The 25918-nt window shown below is 41.2% G+C and overlaps 1 protein-coding gene across 1 annotated transcript in view; it reads left to right on the top strand.

Annotated features, from left to right (window-relative positions):
* Nucleotides 1–25918, top strand: part of atp10a (ATPase phospholipid transporting 10A) — a 55874-nt gene that overhangs the window by 4624 nt on the left and 25332 nt on the right. Inside the window, exons 2-10 of the mRNA XM_084920995.1 lie at nt 2686–2890; nt 4064–4149; nt 9947–10053; nt 10130–10261; nt 11552–11682; nt 13612–13864; nt 13964–14181; nt 14255–14449; nt 19676–20237. Of these exons, the coding sequence (XP_084777121.1) occupies nt 2686–2890; nt 4064–4149; nt 9947–10053; nt 10130–10261; nt 11552–11682; nt 13612–13864; nt 13964–14181; nt 14255–14449; nt 19676–20237 (1889 nt within the window). The remainder of the gene's footprint in view (nt 1–2685; nt 2891–4063; nt 4150–9946; nt 10054–10129; nt 10262–11551; nt 11683–13611; nt 13865–13963; nt 14182–14254; nt 14450–19675; nt 20238–25918) is intronic.

Genomic DNA, 25918 nt, shown 5'->3' with positions numbered 1-25918 from the left:
ATTTTATTTTGATAGGCATCGAAAGTACTACAGATGAACTGCAAGAAGTCATGTACAATAATTTTATTTATATAGTGCCAAATCACAAACACAGTCACATCCAAGTGTTTTGTATTGTAATGTAAAGACCCCACAGTAATATGAGAACACCCCAAAAATTAGATGACCCTATAAGCAAGCTCTTGGTGACAGTGGGAAGGAAAAACTCCCTTTTAACAGGACGAAACTTCTGGCAAAACCAGACACAGGGAAGGGCAGCCATCCCCTGTGACCAGCTGGGGTGATTATAATAACAGATGATTAAATTCAGAGTAAAGAAGAAACACTTGGTGCATCATGGGAAGCCCCCAGCAGTGCAGGCTTATGGCAGCGTGACTAAGAAAGGATTCAGGGTCACCTGATCCAGCCTTAAATGTATGTTATATCGAGGAAAAAACCAACAACATAATTTACATGTTCTTGTTCACTTTTGTTTTTGGTCCCGAACCCTTCCAGTGTGTGATCTGTACATGCAAAACTGGAGCTTAATGAATGGAAACAAAAAGAAACGGAAGTCTTTGGCTCACATGACGATCAGTCATGAAGCTTTTTTTTTTTTGTTTGTTTTTTTATGGGCTGTGGTGGCGTAAAGTTTGGGACTGGCTGTGTTATACAATCCCTGAAGATCGGTCCAAATAAATGTAGTTCTGTGGAATGTCAATAGTTTGCACCTAATCTGCTGCACAGGGTGCCAACAGCTGGAAACCATCTGCACTCCGAGTCTCTGAACCAGTTCGACCTCAGCTCTTTAAGGCTGGCATATTCTGCCATAACTGAGTAATGAATAAGCGATCGCTGAAGTGTGGAGATTAATTGAACATTTTAAGCAGCGCCGCAGGACACACCTGTGACTGTCGGCGTACTTTTTATCAGGCGGTGCGCTTCGCGGAAAGCTTTGGGTATGTGTGAATCTGTTAAACAGTGTGGATTACAGGAACTGGTTCCCCACAGTAACAAATACAGTCATTCTTTGTTTTTGGCATGGGTGGGGGAACGGCTTCACAACCAGCAAATCCTTTTAGTTCTTATCATTTGTTCCACTCTCCAAGTCAAAGATGGATTCCTTTATAGGAGCACACATGAGTCAGAGTAATTCTGGATTAGAATCAGCTTCAGGTTGATTAGTTGCAGCTTGTCATAGTCTATTTTTTCCCTTTTTTAACGGACTGATGCCAGTGTCACTGCTTCTAATATCCAAAGTATGCACTCGAGTATTCGTTTCCAGAGTGTGAGACATCTCTTATTTCCTCCTCCTTCATCTTCCTGCTTCTTTTCACTCGATATAAATTTATTTTCATGTGGTTTTGCAAATATTTATCGTCCTCGTTGTGTTTTCGTTCACTCCAAGATTTATTTGTCAGACTAGGAATGCAGACTAGAGCTAAAAGTAATTTTTTTTTGCTGGCACTGAATGTATTTGACTGTCAAAGTTCACGGAAAGGAATGTTTTCATATTAATGTAGGGAGGGTCGTAATGAATTAGTAACTCCTAGGCTCTGCACTATGGAGTTCAACGTATCCACCATATATTTTCTTTACCTGGTTTCGCTTATCCTAAAATCATCAATCAGGCTCAGAGGTCATAACAAGGTGGTTATCAGCTCGATAAATCAAACCACGATTTATCACTATAGCTACAAGTATGTTCGCAGGAAAGAGGCGCATCGTGAGACCAATCAGAGACACGGACAGGACCTCTTTCATTACGACACAGGAAGCTCTCCCTGTGACAACAAATGTTATGTTCAGCTAAATTAGTGCACTTTATGTAAGTGTAAGTCTTACCCTTTCTGCCCGGCAGGGTTAGTCAGCTGACTTGCAAATTTTATATAAGGTCAACAAACACAAGTTTCCTGTTTTTGAAATACGTTTCTATTTTAAGGCTTCTAACCAGAAAATTTTGTTCGGATCGCTTGGAGCCAGAAGGAAAAAAGCAAGGAATGAAGCCGATCCTCGCAACCTGTATTTTATCAGTAATGTTTATCAAAGACAGATTAATCAAACTCATTATATTTCATGGGTTATATACAACCCGGTTTGATGCCAAACAAGTAAAACCACTGCATAAAAATTCTTATATATTTAAAAAAAAAAGACTTTTTCATTTCTTTAAATGGAAAGAAGTACTCTCTGAAGATGTTCACCTGAGCCGGGGGTCTCAAACCTGCCTCTTTCATCTTCAGAGGCCCCTGGTGACTTGAACTATGTGACAGATATAGATATTGGCAGATCTTACTATGAGGCCTCTTCAAGGGGTAAACGTAAAGCTGCATCCCGTCATGCTGCTTCGTTGTTCAGGCTCCGGGACTGTTTATATCTCGGTAATAAGCTTTACTGACGTGAAAAGTTTCAGAGTAATTCATTATTTATAATAGTGGCATCATGTACTTGCTTTGACTGACATATTGAGGAAGAAGGGAAGCTGAATGTGCTTGACCGCGAGGAATGTCGCAGTCGCTTTCACCAGTTTTAGCATCGACAAACAGGCCGTCCTGTTTCTGCGTGGAACGTGTTTGCTGTCCCGTTCAGATTTATGGAGGTCGGGCTGAAGCTTCCGTTTTTAGATTGTTGAACTGTCAAAACAATAGCTCCGCATCTTTCACGGGCAGCTCACACCAGCCGTTCGCCCTCTTATTGTTCCGTCAGAGCAGAGAGACGCTATGTGGAGAAGTACTGGAAGGAGGTGCGGGTGGGAGACTTCATCAGGCTGCGATGCAACGAGATCCTCCCCGCCGACGTGCTGCTGCTGAGCTCCAGCGACCCTGACCGCCTGTGCCACATCGAGACCGCCACCCTGGATGGAGAGACCAACCTGAAGCAGAGGCAGGTGGTCCGCAGCTTCTACGACCTGGTGAGATGGATGCTCCTCACTTCCTGTCTGCTGTGTTTTCTCTTTTTTGTCAGAAGAAACAACTTTTAACAGGTTGAAACTTTGAGTTCTCTCCAACTTTTAGTTGTCAGGAGTCTCTTTATGGCAGGCGGGGGAGTTAACGTTGTAAAAAGTCCCCTCGAAAATAAGATATAATTAAAATCGATGGCTGTTTGTTTTTTATTTTAATTCTAATTAATATTTGAGAAAGTCTTTCTCTTTGCAAATTGAACTTCATGTCTTGTTCTCTATAAAATCTTAATGAGGCCTGGACTTTGTCACTGGTCATACTAGATTTCATCTAGAGCTACATTTCTTGCACTCATGTACAAATCTGCACTCATGTATTTGAAAGCTGTCACACACGAGCGCCCTGCCCACCAGCAATAGTTGTGAAATTAAGCAGTATAGACATATTCAGCAATATCAGCCATTTTTAACGTAGTATTTCACATGTGTAACAGTCAAAGCCATCAAGCCTATTTTGGCCCACAGGTGCGCAACAGCTGCGAGCTGAGAAACATGCTAGAAGAGAATGCAGGGGAGGTTAATGCTGATCTTTTTGCTGAGGTGGGAGAGGTTAAACGAGGCTTCTTCAAACCCGGCAAGAGGTGCACGACCAGCCGGAGCGCCACAGGCCAGCAGCTGTGACGCTGCTGTTTTTGGTGCGTGTGGGAAGCAAAAACCAGGCGCTAATCGCCCGGAGCCTGATTTACAACTAGGAGGACTTGATTTTGGGAAAGTTCCTCAGGTCCAAAAGCAACTGTTTAACAACAAGACAAGCTGATCATTTGTTAAATAACTTGTGTGGGTGGTTTCTGAGTTGAAAGTCATTGAGTTTTTTTTATGGTGGTTAGAGGAAGGGTAAGTCAGCTCAAACAGTGCAGCCTAATCAATCTAGTTAATATGCAAACTGCCCCATTAAAGACTAATACGTTCCATTAGTTGCAGCTTTAGTCAACTAACAGAGGAAATAATAGAATGAGTGCAGGTGGGAGTCTCACTTCCTGCACTTTGTCCTATTTTGGATGGACTGTTTGGGCATTAGTGTTTTGTAATGCTGTGTAACTGTACTTCCTGGGGAAAGGATAAATATTCCACCTGTCACCTGAAGCTGCATTCTTTACCTGAGTATTGTTTGCTTTCTGTTTGCAGGACTGCGAGTTTGACCCCCTAAAGTACAACAGCATCATCGAATGTGAAAAGCCCAACAACGACCTGAACAGATTCAGAGGCTACATGTGAGTCCCGCCTTTTGTACGCGACTGCCGTCAGGCTGCGGCCGCCACACAGCAGCTTCTAATGCTCGAGTGTATTAGTGATATCAAAGTCTTGTTTTCGTTTCCCTGTAAATGAATGCAGTGTTGCTTGGAGTATCGCCTGCTGCTGGCTTCTGACTGGAAATAATGCGAAACTGTGGTTTGTTGAGAAGCCAGCAGTTTCCAACTCATAATTATGACTCAAACGGTTTTTCCGAGTCGAGATTAAAATTTGCTTTCCCAGGAAAAAGGGTGCAGGGTTTGAACAGTTGAAGATGTATGTGCTGTCTCGTGACCAGGAGAACCTACAGATAATGAGCCCTGTGTGTGTTTTCACTCTGTCTTTTGTCTGTTGCGGAAATGGTGAGGAGTGTTTTCTCTGGATGTGCACGATGTACAACAAAGAAATAAGAAAGGAAGGACTGAGAAACATTTCCAGAGAATAAAACCTGAAACAACAAAACCCACTCTGGAATCTCACTGAAGAGAAAGTGAATTAAAAACATTCAACATGAAATAAAAAATAAATAAAAATTGCAGAACTATAATAACTCTGGTCCATCTCCACTTTTCCTTAACTGCTACCAGGAAAGGAAAGCACAGATGACAGATTTTCATATTTTAAAACCCTCTGTGTGTCATCTCTACAGTATATTACCATAATTTGTCTCCAGGTCACCCAGTGTAAGGTTTGTGCCACAGCTGTTCTAAATTAACAGTATTGGCAAATACAAAATAAATAATTCTTGTTATCAATGAATTTTAAAATGTATTTTACAAAATAACAATGATTAAGATGCTAAATTGCAGTCATTAGGAAAAGGTTTTGTTAATTTCCCTCATAAATAATATAATTGTTGTGACAGGTGGTCTAAATACTTAGCTAACAGGCTAATGTTTCAGGACATAGAGAACCTGAAAGTCACGATGCCGATTAACTTTTTACAAACTAAATGTTTACAAAATGAGCAAGAAGCGAGCAAAGAAAACCTAAAAAGTTAAGTAGAGTCAAGAAACTAAACTAAAGCTGAAGTAACACACTGAGAAAAAATGCAAAACACAAGCTAGGATGGGTGAACCAGACGAGTGGACAAAGAGTAGACAGAACAGGAAACGGGAAGTAATCAACGCAGGTGAAGACGGACGAACGGGAAGTAAAGCCCAAAACAAAGACACAAGTGACAGCCCGAGTGTTAGAGTAAAACAGACACATCCTAAACACGGAGACGAGATGACGCACGGCAAACATGAGCGAGGAAAAGGCACGAACTCACACAAATAAACTTCATCACCAGGATTTGATTTCACAAGTGCAAAAACTCAGAACGATAACAAATAAGACAAATTGGGCAAACACAAAGCTTCAAATCCTGGAACAACCTAAAAACGAAAAGCACAGATCATTCATATTCATGCACCAAACTCTCAGATCGTGACGGAGTCTGATGAAAGATGCTGCAGAGTTGCATTTGCAGCATCTCTCTGGGACTTTTTGAGCTTTGCTCATATAAGAGACGAGAAGTCAGAATATGCGAGTTTCTGATGCTTTGATTTTGACGCATGTTTTCCAAGGCGAAGCTCGAAACACCTTTCGACGTTCCTCAGAATGAGTCAGGACCGTTCGCGTCTGCAGTCCTGCAGTAGCGTTTGGATATTTGATGCGCGCAGTTGTGTTCATGCTGCCTGTAGCTATTGGTTACGTAATACTTCCTGTGTGGGTCAGACTTGGTCACTTTTCTGTTAATTGCATTATGTTGGACAAAATGGTTTATATTGAACATCTCACACAGCCATTTGAGGTCATAACGCATATCTATTCCCACTCTTTTTACCCGCAGTGGTAAATGCTGCGGGGGTCAGGTTTCCGCCGTCTAACTGAAGTACACTTTATGGGACCTCCTAACTGGATTTGTTTCAAATATATGGCACCCCTCGCCCGAGAAGCCTTCTGGATGTGTCTGCTCAGGCTATTTTTGGATCTTTTGTAATATCATAGTGGAAACGCTCGTTAAAGACATCAAATACGTCTTTCCAATAATTTTCCGACTTTCCTGGGGATGAGTAGAAGAATGGGTGCCAATTTATGGTCCAGCACTTAACCTCAGGTAGTGTTGCCTTTACCTGCAGACTCTGACTTTTTCTTTATTTATAGTACTGCAGTAAATTGGCACTGTAGCTTTAGCAGAAATGGAACTACTCTTCACAGCAATGCAGACCTAAGCTACTGCTGATAGCAATATGTGGTGTGAATACAGGGGTACTTCCTCAGTGAAACACCATGTAGTAATAACAACATTATTTTTTATTTTATTGTTTTTATAGCGGCTCTGAGTTTATAAAGAGCTTTAACAGACAGGCTAATGAAGTTAAACAGAGAGCTAAGCAAAATGGTTATAATGTGATGGTTAAAAATACACACCAGGCAAAAACTTGGTCACTGAAAGATGATAGGATACATGGGTGATAGGAGTTGCGTGATTAAAAGTTGGAGGCAGTTGCTGAGTTTTGTTGTTTTAAAGCTGAGGGCTTCTCGTGGCAAAAGCATAGCCACCTTTAAATTTAAGTAGCCAGATGTAGGGCTGTTCCATATACCGATATATATATATATCGGACGACGATATAAAAACTACTATCGTTTTATTTTACGCTATCGTTTGTTTCGTGGTGTCGCAAAATAAACCGTTTACGGCAATATTTTTTTCATCGTTTTGATGGTCACTGTAGTGGCTATATTAATTTCTTAAAGTTCTCTCTTTCTCTTATATTTAATATAACCACACTACGGACAAGCGCCTGTTTTTATGTGTTGTGGTTAGCAACAACGACGGTAACAGCATCACGTGTCCGCTTGTTTATGTTCCACATAAACCTTTCATAATAAAGCTCAAGATCCTGTTGAGACTTTTCAAAATAAACTGAATCACGTGAAAGAGCAGATTATTTACGGATGAGAATTTTAAAAAGAGCCGCCAGGTGCTAAAAAATAAACCTTAGACTCAAACGTTAGAACAGGCTTTTCCCCGCAGCACGCTGTGTAATAAATACTCACAAAGAAAACAGCGTGCGTTACAACTTATGTCTAAAAATGTATCGTTTCATGCATCGGTTAAAACACTCGACTCCAGCTACATGACGCGCAGCAGGAAACACTTCCCGCAAGTTGAGCTGCCCGAGATTCACAGAATTTACAGAAAATGTTACATTTTTGTGATTTATATCGTTATCGGGACGATAGAATTCTTATATCGGGATATGAGATTTTGGTCATATCGCACAGCCCTAGCCAGGTGGACGCTGAGGATCTGAGGCTGCGAACTTATTCCTATGAGCTCGTGTAGCTCAGGCCCATACCCAGATGTGTTTTTTAAAGCTTTAAGTACAAAGCTGTGAAAAGTGCAGGGAGCCAGAGGTGAAACGCCGGGATCGGGCTGACGTGATGCTGTTTGCTAGAACTGTGAGAGAGTGATGTTTGATTTATAGCAGAGAGGAGGGAGCCGCAGAAGTCCAGCCTTGAGAAACGGATGCTCGGGTGATTTTCTTTCAAAAGTATTGGTTTCTGAGAATCTGAGATTCTGTTTTGGAGAAAGTTAGACTGGTCAGCTTCTCTAAAGCTTGAAAGTTTAAATATTTAGATGTCATTTTGACACAAAAGCTTAAATTTTAATTTAAACTGCCTCATTTAAAACTTTGGAAATGTAGTTTTAATTGTTTCTAGCTTCTCCTTTTGTTTCAGTGAAAACGTGTCTTGTTTTTCTAGCTTCTAATGCTGTCAGCGTGTGCAATTTTTCAAATTTTGATGGATCGGCTCTGAGATCTTCTCAGATACAAGTTATAAAAGCAAAGGTACATAAATAGCAAAGATATGGCCACTACAGCGCGGGTTCTTTGAGGATTTAGAGAACAACAAATCATGCAGTCTTTCTCCCCAGACGCCGACTGCTACTTCTCTGGATTTTGGCTCTATGAGTTATAAAGTGTTGTTGGAGTTCATGGCTCTTTATTTTAATTAGATTCAGTGAGTGTTTTGGAGTAACTCCATCTTTTACAAAGGTTGCTCCTTTTAGAGCAGGAGTCGAGTCCCGCTTTAGTTGATCGGCAGCATAAAGCCCAATCTGTTCCCAAATGAGCCGTCCCAATAAAACAAATGCATTATATCTGACCTGTCTTTAATATCAGTGCAGTCTCAACAACATGTCTTATTACATGCGGTTACAGAAGGGTATAAGCAGTTGTGTTATTTGATTCTTTATGACTTAAACAGTTTGTCAAGATCTGGAAATACTTGATATTTTCAGGCATGTGAGGAAAACTGAAGTTGTTAAAGATCTTCAGTCATCTCAAAGGTCTCAGTCAGTTTCCCTACTTTGTGCTGGACTGGATCCTTTGTTGTGCCAGTTGTGCCCCACTGCTTTACACATATGTTTAACACTTTATGTGTTACTTAACTGAAGCATAAATCATGCTGAGGATGCTGGTTGTGTAAGATGCCAAATCTGGGAGTCCCAGCCCTTCTTTTGGTTTGGATTGTTTAAACCATTTCAGTCTTCCGCTGGATCAGTTTTCCTAAAATATGACTGCGGGGATCATGGGAAATAGGCTGAGTAACCTTGGTTAACCTCGCTAGTTCTCAGGAACATGTTTATCTGAGTTAAAACTGTTATAGTTGTTGTAGTGTACACCTTTGAGAAAGAAAACTGAAATGATATTTTGCACATTTAAAATTAAAGTAAATTAAAACGTGCAGGAAACTTCTTTTAGTTTTCATCTTTCTTTCTTTTTTTTTAGGTCAGACTTGTCAGCAGTGCCAGCCTGAGGAGGCTTTGGTGCTGTGAGCTGATTGATCATATAAAACCTGTCCTGAGCTTCCCCTGAAAAATGTCCTCCAGTACAAGAAACGCAAGCTAACAGTTCAGATGTTTTGTCTTTACATCCCTGCTTTTACCACCATCATGCCTCTCCAGGTGTTGTCAGTGTGGTCTGACAGCTGGATTCACACCAGCTGTGCTTCCATCGTGTCCCCTCAGTGAGACGTGTTGTGTGTGAGAGACAGAAGATGAAACGCGTCCTCGGTAGCAGCCGGGCTGACCTGCGCACATGTGATTATGACTTGTATTCGTCTCTCAGAAGGAGACCAGATGCTGCGGGTGTTCAGTTGCCAGGCTACAGTGCAGCGTTGGGCACAGAGCCTCATCTCACCAGAGTTTTATTATATTACAGCCACTGACACGAGTCTAATTTCAGACTTAGAGCACTCTCTGCGTATCACGTGCTGTTATCGGCTTCTCCCACAGTCTGAGCTGCTAGTGACGGCTCTGTTATCAATCTATCGTGGTGGTGACGTGTCAGTCATAGGCCAAGCGCTGGACTTTCCTGTTGGTAAACACGGCGATAGTTGTGACTCTAAAACCGGCGACAACAGAGATGATTAAACGCGGCTCTCCAGCTAAAGGTTGCTGGGCTGTTAAACTAACGCGCTTGTAATCCTTGATTTAGTAATAGGATTAATGCTGACATTAAAAGCTCAGCACCTCCCTCATAATATCACTTTGAGTTACAAAGTGAAGGGGGGGGCTGCTTGGTAACTGCTCCAGTATCAGAGGGAATTTGTGCTGACTCCTCCGGAGAGGTGCGGGGAAAGGAGTGATTGATTGACCGAGGTGCTCAGCGGTAAAAATCGATGTTGTGTTTGGACCGGTAATTTTGTTTCTCTCAGTATTTCTCACTTGAGTGTAACTGTGATCCTTTGGCTGTCATTCTCACGCCTCCTCTCACCTGACAGAATCCATCGAAGCGGCAGGAGAGACGCGCTTTACAAAGAGAACCTGCTGCTGCGAGGCTGCACCATCCGCAACACGGAGGAGGCCGTGGGAATTGTCATCTATGCAGGTCGGCCCCCGAAATGACACCTCGGCTGCCACGCAGCTGATCCCACCTCTGACTAACCCGCCATGTAACTCCGCAGGTCACGAGACCAAAGCCATGCTGAACAACAACGGTCCACGTTACAAGCGCAGTAAACTGGAGAGGCAGATGAATGTAGACGTGTTCTGGTGCGTCATCATCCTGCTGGTCATGTGCCTGTTTGCTGCTGTTGGTATGTAAACAGCTGTTTGGAAGTTTAAGGCGACCTATTGTGTTCATTTCCAGCTGCTTGGTTTTTCTGGATATCTCCTCAGGAGTGGTGCAGCTTTGTATCACCCACACCTCAAAATTCTCCTTATTTGTGTATATAAATAAATATTAAAATAAGATATTTTAAAAATGCATACAGGGAAAATGAGAAGAACTGTCAGAATCTTTTGGTTCTAATAACAGAAATCTGCTCTTTCCTTAAAAGATAAATGAATTTGTTTAATCTGGATTTGGTACTTAGTGTCACACCTGGGAAAACATGTTTTGTCGTGACTTTGTCGTAGTCGATCTTTAATGAAAACCCTTCGTACGGTAGCCCTGAGAGGTCAAACAAACTGCAACTTAAGAAAACACCAGCAAATTTTTAAAAATGCTGTAAAATGTCACAAAACACAGCGGAAAAGTTTCTGTGGAGACATTAAAGTGTTTGAATTAGCCATTTACTGTTAGCTTGTCACTTGTGCAGCTGCTCCGTCACGTTTCATCTCCCCAAAAACGTTTCCGTTTTGTTTTGTGAGTTTTTTTGTTTTTCTTTGTGTGCTTTTGTTGCGTTATTCCATTTGTGGTTGTTTTTGATCATTCATGGCCACCGTACCTTCACCTGTGTTAAAGAATATTTCTACAGGCCTCCAAAACCTGCAGGCAGAGACTGGACATCTAAATATTTTAGGGATTTCAGATATCCATCTTTTTGTGTTACCCTGAGCTCCGCTCCTGAGAGTCCATATTGACAGAGCTGAAGTACCATAAAAATAATTGCAAACCTCTTGAAACCAGATTAAAGAAAACCAGAGAAACACAACAAAAGAGCGCAGATGAGGAGGAGAAGACTGCAAATCCACATCCATCTCAGGAATCTGAAACAGTCATTGTTAACAACCTGGAGCCACAGCAGCTCGATCAACAGGCGCTGGAGGCTTTGTAGTTGTAGCCAGAGCTGTGCCTGAGATGACCCCCACTGACATCACACAGAGCCAAGAGTAGAAAGATAGAGTCTGAAATCTGAAGCCTGCTCTAAACAATACTAGGTTAACACCTGCGAATGTGTTGCCTTGCAGGGATTTATCTAATTTTAACTCATCTTTGACCGCATTTAATATGAGCATTGATCACAGAAACGGCGCGTAAACGTCAGAAAATAAATATAAATATTAACAAGGAATAACGAAACTCCTACACAGAGCTTCCTCTGCTTCTCTCTCCTGTCCTTCCACTGTTTGCATGAGCTGACCTTGTGCTGTTGCTGTTGCAGGTCACGGGCTGTGGATGTTTCAGTATGGAGATAACAGACCCGTGTTTGACGTTCTTAGCCCAGAGGGGACCAACTTATCGCCCATCATGTCAGCCATTTATCTCTTCCTCACCATGATCATCGTCTTTCAGGTACTAAACACAAAGCAGCTTAAAGAAGCAAAGGCACAGATAAAGATATAAACGCAGTATCACAGACTGTGAAATGTTTGGCCTCCCTCTGCGTGTGACCTCTAGATCTTTTTCTCTTTTTGTTTGGAAAAGCAAAGATGAAAAATGTGTTGCTTCAAGCAGCAAAACAGTCTCTATAATATGAGCTCAAAAGGAGGAGAAAGTGAGACCTAACAGTTTTTGATCTGGTTGTGGTTTTTTTAGGCAAAAAGTTTCAGGGAAAATGTCGGCGTGTCCCGTGTCACAGCAGCAGCAGACGAGCCGCCCCGGTGTCGGGCTTTCAAAATAAACAAGAAATCGCAGAGGGCAGTTCTTTGGTCTCGCTGTGCAAATAGTAACAGTAATGCCAGAAAAATGAAATAAACACATGACTGTTGAGCAGCACGTGGACTGTGTGCAGACATCGCTGCCTTCCCCAAAGCTATGACTCATTTCTCCGGAACTACTTTCCATAAGTGTTGCCTGGAAATGTTCCACTCTGGATTACACCAATATTTTTTAAACAATCCAGCATATGCCCAGTGTACTTAAAAATCACTTGTTTAACATTTTGGAACTAAGAAGCAATAATTCTTTTAATTATGATGTTTTGGTTTGGGGTTTTTTTTTTTTTTTTTCCAGATATAGCCCCACAGAAATCTCAGATGAACTCTTTCCTCTTATTTCATCTCTATCTGTTCCTATTTATCCATTTTTAACTAGTTAAGTGTTTTAGATATATTTAGCCACCATGTGTAGCCAGTGTAAGCATTGTAATATGTGCAATATGTAATGAGTTGCAAAAGGAAAGTTATAGAATGATACAAAAATGAGCCACCAAATGACAAAATATAGCACTTATATTTTATTAGATGTTGGTGATGATGATCTTACTGGTTATGGTCATGGAGGGAGTTGTCCTATTGGTTGACTTCCACATTAAGAAGGTGTGACTGGGCCTTCCTGTCCTCTCGTTTCCATGCTTTTTATTACCATAGTTACTACTGACCATGTAGTCATAGCACTGCTGAACCCAAACCCTTTCATTCGCTGCTAAATCGTCCCGGTTACGACTGCTTGAGAACCTCTGTGACTTCTCAGTGGACACAGCGAGCCAATGAGAAGAAAGCTCGCCTTCTGTCTGTACTTCACTCATTCCAGTAACCTGTGAACTGGGATGGATTGTGAGGCAGATGAGCTATGACGTGTTTGACGTTCTGGTTTTATCCCGAACTTGTGAACTGAGCAGTTTGAGCTGTGTGAGGTCACAGACACTAAAAAATAAATATCTGTAAAATATTCGGTTAATGCGACATCTGCTGCCACCCTCATGCTTCCTCCCCAGCCTCTGGCCTCAGGCTTTCCATGTGTAATCAGCTTTAAATTAGTATTACCGGTACTAATTAATGTACATAATATTTGACTGTTCAAGATTTTCTTTTTAGGTTTTCCAATAATTGAATCTCTTTTTTACAAGATTTATTTAATTATTTATATGAATTGATTTTTTTAGCTGCAGTTTACTTTTTTCTGTCTCTACTGTTCATCCATTTTACTTCATAACTGACTTTTCTTGTTGCATTTAGCTACGTATTGCACCAGCTCATCCCTGCAATTTCAGTGTATCCTTTCTTTTCATATTTTCAACCCTTTAACCATTTGAGGTTTGAGTCGATCAATTTGATCTCTTTTACCTGTTTTATTTTTAAGCTTCGCTTTTAACTTTCATTGTTTTTTGTTTTGTTTTGTTTTTGTTTTTTGTTTTAAAGCATTTAAACTTTTTTACATCTTTAGCTATTTGTTCTTCTGCATCTTCACTCGTTATTTGATTTGATTTCACGTTCAGACGTTCACACCATTTTTCCATCAGTTTCCAGGATGACAGTCTGCTCTGCCTCTCTCCTCTCCTAGGTCCTGATACCCATCTCCCTTTTTGTGTCAATTGAAATTGTCAAGATCTGCCAAGTGTACTTCATCCATCAAGATATGGATCTGTACGACGAGGAGACAGACTCCCACCTGCAGTGCAGAGCACTTAATATCACAGAGGATCTGGGCCAGATGCAGTATATCTTCTCTGACAAGACAGGCACGCTGACGGAAAATAAGATGGTGTTCCGGCGCTGCACTGTGGCAGGGGTGGAGTATTCCCATGATGCCAACGGTGAGACGACCAGCCAACCCTCTCACACGCTCCCTTAAAGAAACAGTGAGCGGTCATCATCTTCTAAGTCACCACTAACGGTGTGTGTTTGTTTTCCAGCTCGAAGGCTTGCCATGTACCAGGAAATGGACTCGGAGGAGGAAGAGTGCATGTCTCACGGTGGCACCCTCCCCAGGCGGGACAGCGTGACCAGCCACCAGAGCGCCCGCGTGGTGCTGCGGTCCCAGAGTACCAAGTCCCACCGAAGGACAGGCAGCAGGGCGGAGGCCAAGAGAGCCAGCATCCTGTCCAAGCACACGGCCTTCAGCAGCCCCATGGTGGGTCCTCATTACTGCTCTACAATCCTCATCCTGCCTCCTTTACCCTAACAAACCCCCGTCTGTTCTGCAGGAGAAAGACATCACCCCCGACCCCAAGCTCCTGGACAAAGTCAATGACTGCAGCAGTCAGATGGACTTCATGCGCTTCCACAGCCAGCCTATGTCCCAGCTGCCCTCTGACCTCTCAGACATCATTGATTTCTTCATCGCTCTCACAATCTGCAACACGGTGGTCGTGTCGTCCCCCAACCAGCCAAGACACAAGGTAAAACTCACCTGTTCAGGTCAGAAACATCAGTTTGGTCAAACCTCTGTCAGGTCAGAGAGGGATTGTTTGTGGACTGGGCCGCACAATGATGTTACCTCAACTTCATTCCACACTTCCTGATTTCTTCTGTTTTGACTTTCATTGCTGTAAGTGTGTGTGTGTGTGTGTGTGTGTGTGTGTGTGTGTGTGTAAGAGAGAGAGACTTGCAGGTGAAGCAAGCCTCCCCTTTAATTCCTGTAATAGGTGCATGTGTGCAGCTGGTAAAGACACTAAGCTCATAATAAAGTGTTGACAGCGTGTCAGTGCCTGACTTGCTGCAGTCATCAGAAAGCATCTTAGCTTTTATTGGGGCAAGTGTCGGCTCTGGAAAATTATTTATATAAAATCTTTTTTGGTTTTTTTGGACTATGAAGCCTAAAAAAGACGACAGAAGAGTTACAGGCCCTTGGTGTGCAAAGGGGTCGGTTCAGATTTCATAAGTACAGGAGATAGATGAGATAGAAAAGTCTAAAGCCTAAATATAAGAACAATTTTTTTTTCTCTTAAGCGACTCTGAGCGTCAGTATCTCAGGATCTATCATAGTGTGAGAAAACTGCACCGATTTAACGTCTGTGACATAGAAGAGCATTGGTACCCTGCTAGGGCAAACGATTATTTTGATAGTCGACTAGTCACCGATTATTTTTGCGATTAGTCGACTAATTAGATCATCATCCATTGGACGTACAGCGTACACCAGCAGCATCTGCTCTTATATAACTATCATTAGCTTACAGCTTTAAGTGTTTAAGGTATGTGCTAACTAAAAATAAAGACAAGATGATAGTTTATTAAATATTAATGAAATTTGCAGATTGTTTCGGTGAAGTTTAATAAACTCCTTGCTATCTAAAATAGCACAGGACACCAGAGTATATTCTCAAGCATCTCACACTTCTGATGATCAGCTGTCTGCTTGATGTTTATTCAGCTGTGTAAAAACTATAACTTTAATCTCAGCCAAACCGATTTACTCAGGAACAAATAAAATACTAAAAAAAGCCAAACAATAACATTTTTAAGTTATCTAAGTGACTTACATATGTTTAACCTGAGTAGCGAAAGACGGCGGTGGGTTTGAAAACAATTTGCCGGGAGTCCGGTGTTCTCACGGGCTCTAGTGAGCCTTGCCCCGGCTCGCTATCGAGCTAGTGGGTAACAGACGTGTCCGAAAACGTCGGAGCGCTTTTGAAAATATGTGGTGTCTTGATAAACTGAGCAGATATTTGAGGTTTACACAGTTAAATTCTCGCCTGAAAATATGTTAAACGTTTATTTTGTGACCAAGAAAGAATAATAAGAGTAATATTAAAACTAACTAGCTGCCGCCATTGTTGGAAACTGCGCTATGAATTCTGGGACAGAGCTACTTCTTCTTCTTCGAGGTTTAACGGCAGCTGGCATCCTTGTACATGCAGTGCTGCCATCTTCTGTTTCAGTCTGTTATTACAGTCTTAAATCCTACTACTTATTCCTGCGTCTTTTGTGATCTTACAAAGCTTCAAATGACGCGTCGACTATTAAATCAGTCGTCGACAATTTTGATAGTCGACGTAATCGTGACTAGTCGACTAATCGTGGCAGCCCTATACCCTGCATGCTTATTTTTTTCTGAGAATTCACTGGGGAAAACCTAAAGTGCATTGTGGGTAAATGTTCAGGGCTCATATCACCCGGTGGGATAGTTGCCATTATTCCATCTTCATCGAAATAAGTTTTTGTAGAACAAGTCAGGTTCCTGGCAGGGGCAACAGGCAAGGTTTTATAGGCATGAATTTATAGGCATATACAATCTAATGAATCATTAGATTGTATATGTTCAAAATGGCAGGATATTATAAGAGTCCAAATCCATGATTCGGCTCATTGCTTAAGCAGCTCCCTATGACTTATTAGAATAAACACCAGAGCGCATGACAGTTTCATGTATCACCACATGCACATTACTGGGCTGTTGTTCAGCCTCTTTTTGCACGCCTGCTGTTTACACCAGCACGACATGTGCACAGCTAACCATCACACCACAGACTCATCTCTGCAAAGTGACGTGAAGTCTCCTCTGTCAGTGATGTAAGGAGGGTAATCTGCAGTGGCAGCAGATCAGCGTTTGGAGTTTTTCCATATCTGGGATTGTGATTTAAAAAGTATTAGGGCTGCTTGATATAACGATATATATTGGATGATGATATAAAAACGTCTATTGTTTCATTTTACGCTATCGTTTGTTTCGTGGTGTTGCAAAATAAACTCTTTACGGCAATATTTTTTCATCGTTTTGATGGTCACTGTAGTGGCTATATTAATTTCTTAAAGTTCTCTCTTTCTCTTATATTTTATATAACCACACTACAGACAGACAAGCGTCTGTTTTTATGCGTTGTCGTTAGCAACAACGACGGTAACACCATCGTGTCCGCTTGTTTATGTTCCACATAAACCTTTCACAATAAAGCTCAAGATCCTGTTGAGACTTTTCAAAATAATCTGCTCTTTCACATGAAAGAGCAGATTATTTACGGATGAGAAGTAAAAAAGAGAAGCCAGGTGCTAAAAAATAAACCTTAGACTCAAACGTTAGAACAGGCTTTTCCCCACAGCACACCGTGTAATAAATACTCACAAAGAAAACGGCGGCCTTTATAACTTATGTCTAAAAATGTATAGTTTCATACATCGGTTAAAACACTCGACTCCAGCTACATGACGCGCAGCTGGAAACACTTCACGCAAGTCGAGCTGCACGAGATTCACAGAATTTGCAGAAAATGTTACATTTTTGTGATTTATATCGTTATCTGGACGATAGAATTCTTATATCGGGATATGAGATTTTGGTTATATCGCACAGCCCTACAAAGTATCATTAAGAATTCCTACATAACTGCTTTGGTTCACAGTTGCACTGATGGTTAGTGGACATGTAGTTTGAGGTCATAATCATATAATGCTCCAAATCATTAGTTCCCATGGAGACACTTTACAAGGAACCATCAAAGAAAGTAATCTATATAACTATTAAATGGACAGACTGGAGGTATTATAAGTAGTATTGGTGGAAAACATTTTATTGAAAAACAATAATAGACAGAGTATAAGAGCATTCTGGATCTCAGAGCCCATCGACCTGCTCAGAAAATTATGGGGTTGCACAATCATTAGTGGTTTAAAACATGGGTCTGCTGTGTGTTGCTGTCTGTAGAAGTCGGTTTATTTTTTACTTCTTTACAGTGAAATAAGTACAGATCCTGTGCTTAAAAAATACTCCTACTTTTTTGAGCTAACGAGCCTGTTTTGAAAATGTAAGAAGTAGAAAGCACAGATATGTATTTAAGCGAGGAGTAAAGTAAAAGTAAAAGGTTGTCAGAATTCTGCCTAGGTTCAGTAAAGTATTTGTACTTTGTTACCTCCCACCTGTGGTTGCAGGTGACCTCGTTCTCATACAGCTCACACTCATGAGGTGAACTTCAGGTTTTTCACAAATCCTTTGTGATCCAAAGAAGATTCATATCTTAAAGCCGTGTCTGTATCAGTGGAGAAAAATGCAACTGAAGTCCTTCCAGTACGCTAACAAACGAACTTTGTGTTTTATGTTTATGTTTTTTTGATCCATGTGGGAGTAGTTTCCACCTTTTGAGCGAAAGCTGCATGTTACGAGTTTACAAAAACGTTCCAGATCTGACGCTGAAAGTGTGCGCTTGCACGTAGCTTTCACTACTTTTTCTGTTAGCGTATCCGCGTTTTGTTTCTGCTTCTCTCTGGGCCTGGGTGTGGTCGTCCTGTCAGGAGGCGATATCCTCTCCTCGCCTCACGCGGCGTGCACTGGCTCACAATGGATCCCGACAGTCAGAGCACAAATCTGCTCGATGAAACTGTACACGGTGGCACACCGTTTATGTATGTCTGTGTTTCTCTTTGGAGGTCATCTGATAAGATGCATGTCTGCACAGAAGCGCTGACTTTTCTTTCGGTTTTTATCGGTTGTTTTGCTGTCCCGTGTTCCAGAGCAATTGTTCACATTTTTATTATGATGCCCTTGTGCGTAGCTGGGCCACTGAATGATTTATTCTTGTATATATGTGAGAACTGTGGTTCCCGCTGCCAGCAGACCTTAAAGTGAGTCGCTTTTTCTTCTGTTGTACTGCGGCACCTTGGGATGAATGATTGGCCGAAGGATTATGGCCAGGAGAAGCTTTTTCATCAGAGATAAAGTCCTCTGTAGTACCAGAGCTTTTCAAACATTTCTAAGGACTAAAACGATGTAGAACATCCATCTTATGAGCTTCTTAACCTTAAGAAATATTCCCCCAAAAGCAGCACCTGAATTCACTCAGAAGTCAACTTCTTATTCATTTCATCCATTTGAGCATCTTTCTTAGTAATGCCATATGCTGCAGTAGTCATAGAGCCAGAGGCTAGTGGCTAAATTCATCGTTATTTACTTTAATGTCAAGTATTTTAACCTCAGGATCTCTTTTAACCAAGTACCAGTCTCCCCTGCAGAAAGCTGCAGTTCCTCCAACGTCCATCGGAGGCTCCAGAAATGAGTCAGTCCCTCTGGATTGCCACATTAACATCTCTGACTTTGCAGCACAAATGGGTTGAAGCCTTTAGCTGTTCACTCCAACAACAGTGGTTGATGTGACAGTGGCTACATCCATCTTTTATTTACAGTCTGTGATCTACACCGATTCCCACCCAGTGACAGAATCTCGCCTCAGAGCCCGATTTGGATTATTTACGCAGTGCTGCGTAAGTCGTTTTAACTTGCTGGCCTTTTTCTTAAATCCACTTATGCACAAAATCTATTTTTATATTTGACCTTTTTAGGTATTTTGTACTGGCTGATGAGCATAAATGATTTTTTTTTTTGACACAACTATTTAACAATCAATAGAAAGAGCACTTAGCTTTTATCGCTGTTTTTTACTGTGTTGGTTCTTTTTATGGAAGAATCTGTCCCAATGTCTGTTTAAGTGAGAGAAACACTGTTGTGTCACATTCTCTGCGTCAGACTCTAATTGCCCTAAAATGAGCCTGATGGGTTGTCTCATGTCTTTTATCACTTTCAGTGGTCTGTGTTAGATTTAAGAGCACCTGCAGAAAAAAATGAAGATGGAATCAGGGTCTGTTCTCTCTTCGATTATAAAAACATTATTTTATGCCTACACTTTCTGCTCCTGCAGGTCAGGATGAGATTCGAGCTAAAGTCTCCAGTGAAGACCATCGAGGACTTCATCAAACGCTTCACCCCCAGCCGACTGACCTCCGGCTCCAACAGCAGCAGCTCCTCCAGTCTCATCACCAACCGATCCTCCAATAAGGGCTGCTCCAGCCTGCTGTCCTCGCCCTCGGCAGAGAGCACGCTCACCAAGCTGCACGAGGAGCAGCCCTCGGGAGGTTTGGAGCAGGCTTTTAGCCCCATCCCGCCGTCCTACGATGGAAAAACCTCCTGGAACCTCGAGGAAGGAGAGCTGCGCTACGAGGCAGAGTCGCCCGACGAGGCCGCTCTGGTCTACGCTGCCCGGGCCTACAAGTGCTCCCTGGTCGGACGCCTCCCCGACCAGGTGATAGTGGAGCTGCCTCACCTGGGGAAGCTGAGCTTCGAGCTGCTGCACACGCTTGGCTTCGACTCCACCAGGAAACGCATGTCTGTGGTGGTTCGACACCCTCTGACTGATCAGATCACCGTCTACACTAAAGGAGCAGACTCTGTCATCATGGATCTCATCAAACCCCCCGACACAGGTAGGAAAACACTTGTTTGGGAAATCTCTGCAGACCGTTGTGACCAGTGAGATTTTTTTTTTTAATGTTAATGGTGATAATAAGCAACGGCACTGCTTTGGCTTGTGATCATGATGTGGTTTGGAGCGCTATGTGAAAGATGAAGCATTGTTTAGTGAAATTACAGTTTCATTATATATGAGATATCAGACATGGAGATCAGCCTCAAAACACAGAATTTAATCTTTGCAGCTGATTCTGTGGTCCACTGAAACTGCTAACATAACAAATTTCTCCCAAAAGAATTATTGACTGAGGGAACTAATTAATAGATGACTTTCAAAAAGCAGGCATTTCCTCTAAATCAGGGATGTGAAACTCATTTTATGTCATTGATTGTAAGTCGACCGGACTGGTGAAAGTGCCAGTCGCAGTTTGACATTTTGCTAAACATTTAACAGTTTTTCTACATAAGAAAGACGTTCTGCAGTAGCAACTGAAAGAAATCTGTCAGGATGACTCTTTGGGCTTTAAATTGTAAGACATAAATGTTTAAAATTACAGGAAAAAGCTCCAGTAGCCCAGACTGAGTTTTTAACTGTTAAATAAATATATTAAAACAAAAAAATATAAATTTCTATCATACTTGGTGGAAAAACAGGACATTTTCTGTCATTTCATTGTTTCCCTTTTACTTCAGTGTAGTATAAATGAGCATGGGGGAGGTCTTCATCAGTAGAAAAGTTGTCAAAGTCTTAAACATTTGCCCTCCTTCACATTTTTCACACCTGTCCTGCGGGCCGGGTTGGAGTCTTTGCTGGGCTGATTCTGGCCCCAGGCCTAGTTTGTGACACTTCCGCTCTAAAGCTGGCTTTTGACATTTCTTTATACTTTTCTGCTTCGTTATGCAAATCGGTTTCTGTCATTAAAAGTGAAGTCAGGCTTTAGCTTGATTGACTGCCGGTAGGGCTGTTCGATATAACGATATATATCTGATGACGATATAAAAACGTCTATCGTTTCATTTTACGCTATCGTTTGTTTCGTGGTGTCGCAAAATAAACTGTTTACGGCAATATTTTTTCATCGTTTTGATGGTCACTGTAGTGGCTATATTAATTTCTTAAAGTTCTCTCTTTCTCTTATATTTAATATAACCACATCAGGGCTCGCAAAATCGCTAGCCCGATGTCCCGGGGCTAGCGATTTTTCCAGTCGGGCTACCAAAATCTATCGCTGCCCTGCCCGTCGGCCTATCGTAGGAAGGAAAAATATATGTCAATGCTTTTGCATTCTTTCGGAAATGTAGCTGGGTAATTATGTCATTGGCATCGGTGAGCCACTGTCAATATGTGACATATTGAAATCGCGTTTGAATTTGCGCTTGTTTTTTGCTTTCACTTTGCAATCGCGCGAACTGTGTATAGAGAGCGACAGCACTGATTGGTGAGTGACGATAATTTGCGCACCAATTCCTCTGACATCGTCTTATCAATCGTTAGCTTACTACGCAAACATGACAAGTGAAATCTCCCGCAGCAAGCTTAAACATGTGAGAGGTTGATCGCGCAGAGAATCGCTGAGCGTTATGTGAGTGCGTGTGTAAAAGCAGCAGGATATATATTTTAGTTCTGCTGAGCCAAATAAGACAGGTCAGGGTGAAGAAGTGACAGCCAAAGAAAAGCTTACCACAAAACGGAAAAGTTATGACAAATCAGACTATAAGGCAATAAGGCAAAGTGCAGCTTTATGGTTTCATGGACAAAAGAATTTCTGTGGCTGCAATATGACGAGCTATATAACCAGGGCTGCACATAAGTGGTCCGCAGGTGCGCATTCGCTGTCAAAATAAAAAACGGGCACAAGATAAGAATTTGCAACGCGTGTTTGCGTACATAAGATTTTCTGGAGGAGGACAGACATTTGTTTAGAACTCTTAAAGATGTCAAGAAGCAAGCTCCTTTAAGCAATTACTTTGGTTTTCCTCCACCTCCAAAGAAATGTCAGAAGGAGTCCGAACCACAAAAGAAGCGCGTATTCTCGGAAAAGTGGTTGCAGGAGGTGAGCTGGCTTCAAACAAATGATGAACGCACAGAGATGTGGTGCGGAATGTGCCGTGAAAATCCCACTCTAGCGGACAAAAACACTGCCTTTTATATGGACGCAAACGCGCGTTGCAACTTCTTATCTGGTGCGCGTCTTTAATTTTGACAGCGAATGCACACATGCGGACCACTTATATGCACCCGTGTAAATAACATATTGTTCTGCCGGGTGTGTTGTTGGTTTTCCCTCGATTTCTGAGTCGACAAGCGCCTTTTTTACTGGGACCAGTCATTTTAAGAAAGGCCCCCATTAGAACCCATGAGAAATGCAAGAAATGCATTATTGCTCAGTCTGCAATATCTTTCCCAGAACAAACACCAATTGCAAATAACATACTAAAAATAAACCTGAAAATCTGAAAAAAATAAATAAATTTTTGATTAATGTTTTGTTTCCTTTACAATATTATACTTTAATGTATAATATTGTAAAGGAAACAAAACAGGAAACAAAACATCAATCAAAAAATTGCTCTCTTTTTTATTCGGGCTACTTAAATTTATTTTGGGCTACCAAAAACTGAAGGGTCCCTGCCCGAAGGGCTACCAGGGATTTTGAAATTTTGCGAGCCCTGCACACTACTGAGGGACAAGCGCCTGTTTTTATGCATTGTGGTTAGGTAACAGCATTGCGTGTCCGCTTGTTTATGTTCCACATAAACCTTTCACAATAAAGCTCAAGATCCTGTTGAGACTTTTCAAAATAAACTGAATCACGTGAAAGAGCAGATTATTTACGGATGAGAAGTAAAAAAGAGCCGCCAGGTGCTAAAAAATAAACCTTAGACTCAAACGTTAGAACAGGCTTTTCCCCGCAGCACACCGTGTAATAAATACTCACAAAGAAAACAGCGTGCGTTACAACTTATGTCTAAAAATGTATAGTTTCATACATCGGTTAAAACACTCGACTCCAGCTACATGACGCCCAGCTGGAAACACTTCCCGCAAGTCGAGATTCACAGAATTTACAGAAAATGTTACATTTTTGTGATTTATATCGTTATCGACGATATAATTCTTATATCGGGATATGAGATTTTGGTCATATCGCACAGCCCTAACTGCAGATTGACTCTAGAAGTAGCTGTGTGTAGTCAAGAGACCGCTATAAGGCGAGACTCTGCTGTGATCTAGAAGAAATTAACACCACGAGTTAGGACTGTTTGCTTTTGTTGTGTTTATGTATATGTTGAAAGTGCATGTATGTCATGTGACTACAGTGCTTAAAGTATCCACACTTTACCTGCTTCACATTTTGTCCAACGTGGACAGACACATGTGGAAACGGGACGACAGTGTTATTTTGTTTTTTCTTATATAGTAACTTTGAATCCCTTTTGGAATAAGGCTGTAACGTGACAGAACAAGTGAACACTGTATACTGTCTGTAATTGTTGTAGAATCTTTATGCTACAATATGAAACGCATTGAGATGACAGACTTCATGAATTGGTGCTTTATATCTGATCGTCTATTTCAGGTTTGAGTGGTTCATTGTATACAGTCTGTGGAGGTCTGTGGTCTTGGTCTTTATAAACACTCGAGGTTTCACTGATACTTCCCCAAACCCTCATGCTTTCTACTCAGGTGAAAGGATAAGGTCACATGTTATATAAGGACTTTTATTTTTAGAGCTGCTGAACTCAGAGCCTGCCTTGACTAGGGTCTTAAAAAAGAAAACTTCCCTGTGTATTTTTTTTTCCTTTTTTTCCTTGTTCCATATTCTACAGCTTCTTTTATGTCCTAAAGGCAAAGGTGTAGCAGGGTCCTACTATTCCAGTCACACAAAGACCTACACAGACCTGTACCAGACATCTGTCCAGGGGTGCTTAGCAAAGACTGTTTCAACCCCACAGGAACGCGTGACACAACACGCAGTGTGGAGGTCTGCAGCCTGGGATTACGTCACCTTTTTTTAATGATATTATTGCTTTAGAATAGTTTAGAAAATTCCCATGACAGTGTCAAAGAGTTAACAGGTCAACATCTTTATTCCACATCTTAGAGAAATCTATAAAGAACTGGAAACTGTTTACTGACTCAAATAATTTAACCTTTCTTAAAATTCACCATAGTTTCTTGGATATTAGTTATTTGTTGGGAAAATATTTTATCGTTATCTCTAGGGCTGTTTGATATAACGATATATATCGATGACGATATAAAAACGTCTATCGTTTCATTTTACGCTATCGTTTGTTTCGTGGTGTCACAAAATAAACTGTTTACGGCAATATTTTTTTATTGTTTTGATGGTGACTGTAGTGGTTATATTAATTTCTTAAAGTTCTCTCTTTTTCTTATATTTTATATAACCACACTGCAGACGGACAAGCAACTGTTTTTATGCATTGTTGTTAGCAACAACGACGGTAACAGCATCGCGTGTCCGCTTGTTTATTTTCCACATAAACCTTTCACAATAAAGCTCAGGATTCTGTTGAGACTTTTCAAAATAAACTGAATCACATGGAAGAGTATGCAGAGTATTTACGGATGAGAAGCAAAAAAGAGCCGTCTGGTGCTAAAAAATAAATCTTAGACTCAGACGTTAGAACGGGCTTTTCCCCGCAGCACGCCGTGTAATAAATACTCACAAAGGAAACGGTGGCCGTTAAAACTTATGTCTAAAAATGTATAGTTTCATGCATCGGTTAAAACACTCGACACCCTCCCTTCACCCCAACAGTAAGGAATATTCTTTCTTCTCACATGTCCATCACTCCTACTCTCGTCTGGATTATTTTCTGGTCAGCAGCTCACTGCTGAGTAACATTACAGACACTGAGATTCATCCTATAGCTGTCAGCGATCATGCTCCTGTATCTTTAACACTAATACAGATGAATAATACTACACCAAGAAAAAACTGGAGATTTAATACATCACTGCTCAAAGACGAAGAGTTTATCAAATACTTTAAAAAAGAATGGACTCTATATTTAGGCTTTAATGACATTCCTGGAACATCAGCATCTGTCCTCTGGGAAGCAGGGAAAGCCGTGATGAGAGGTAAAATAATCTCTTTCTCATCACATAAGAAGAAAGAAGAAAACAAAAAAATTCAGGAACTAGAGAAAAACATCAAATCCTTAGAAAAAGCCTATGTGTCACACCAAGATCAAGAAATATTAAACAAAATACGCAAGACAAAACTAGAATTAAATGAAATTATTAATAAAAAGACTAAATTCTTAGTACAAAGACTTCGCCTGCAAAATTATGAACACGGTAACAAATCCGGACAATTTCTTGCTAACCAGTTAAAAATCAATAAAGAAAAAACAACTATATGTGCTGTTAAAGATTTATCTGGGAATACAATATATGATCCTAAAAAAAATAAATAAAATTTTTAGGGATTTCTATGAAACTTTATATACACCACAAATAAACCCATCTAAAAACGAAATTGATCAATTTCTCGACAACATAACTCTTCCAAAATTATTAGACACCCAAGCAATGGCACTGGATTCGCCACTGACGCCAGGTGAACTCCAGGAAGCTCTGATAAGTATGCCCAATAATAAGGCTCCAGGTCCAAACGGTTTTCCAACAGATTTTTACAAAGAATTCTGGACAATTCTGGCA

This window comes from Perissodus microlepis, chromosome 23, assembly GCF_051167445.1.
Source record: "Perissodus microlepis isolate ML-2025 ecotype Zambia chromosome 23, ASM5116744v1, whole genome shotgun sequence".
Taxonomy (NCBI): domain Eukaryota; kingdom Metazoa; phylum Chordata; class Actinopteri; order Cichliformes; family Cichlidae; genus Perissodus; species Perissodus microlepis.
The sequence above is the reverse complement of the archived record's forward strand: the minus strand, read 5'-3'. Positions and strand labels throughout refer to the sequence as shown.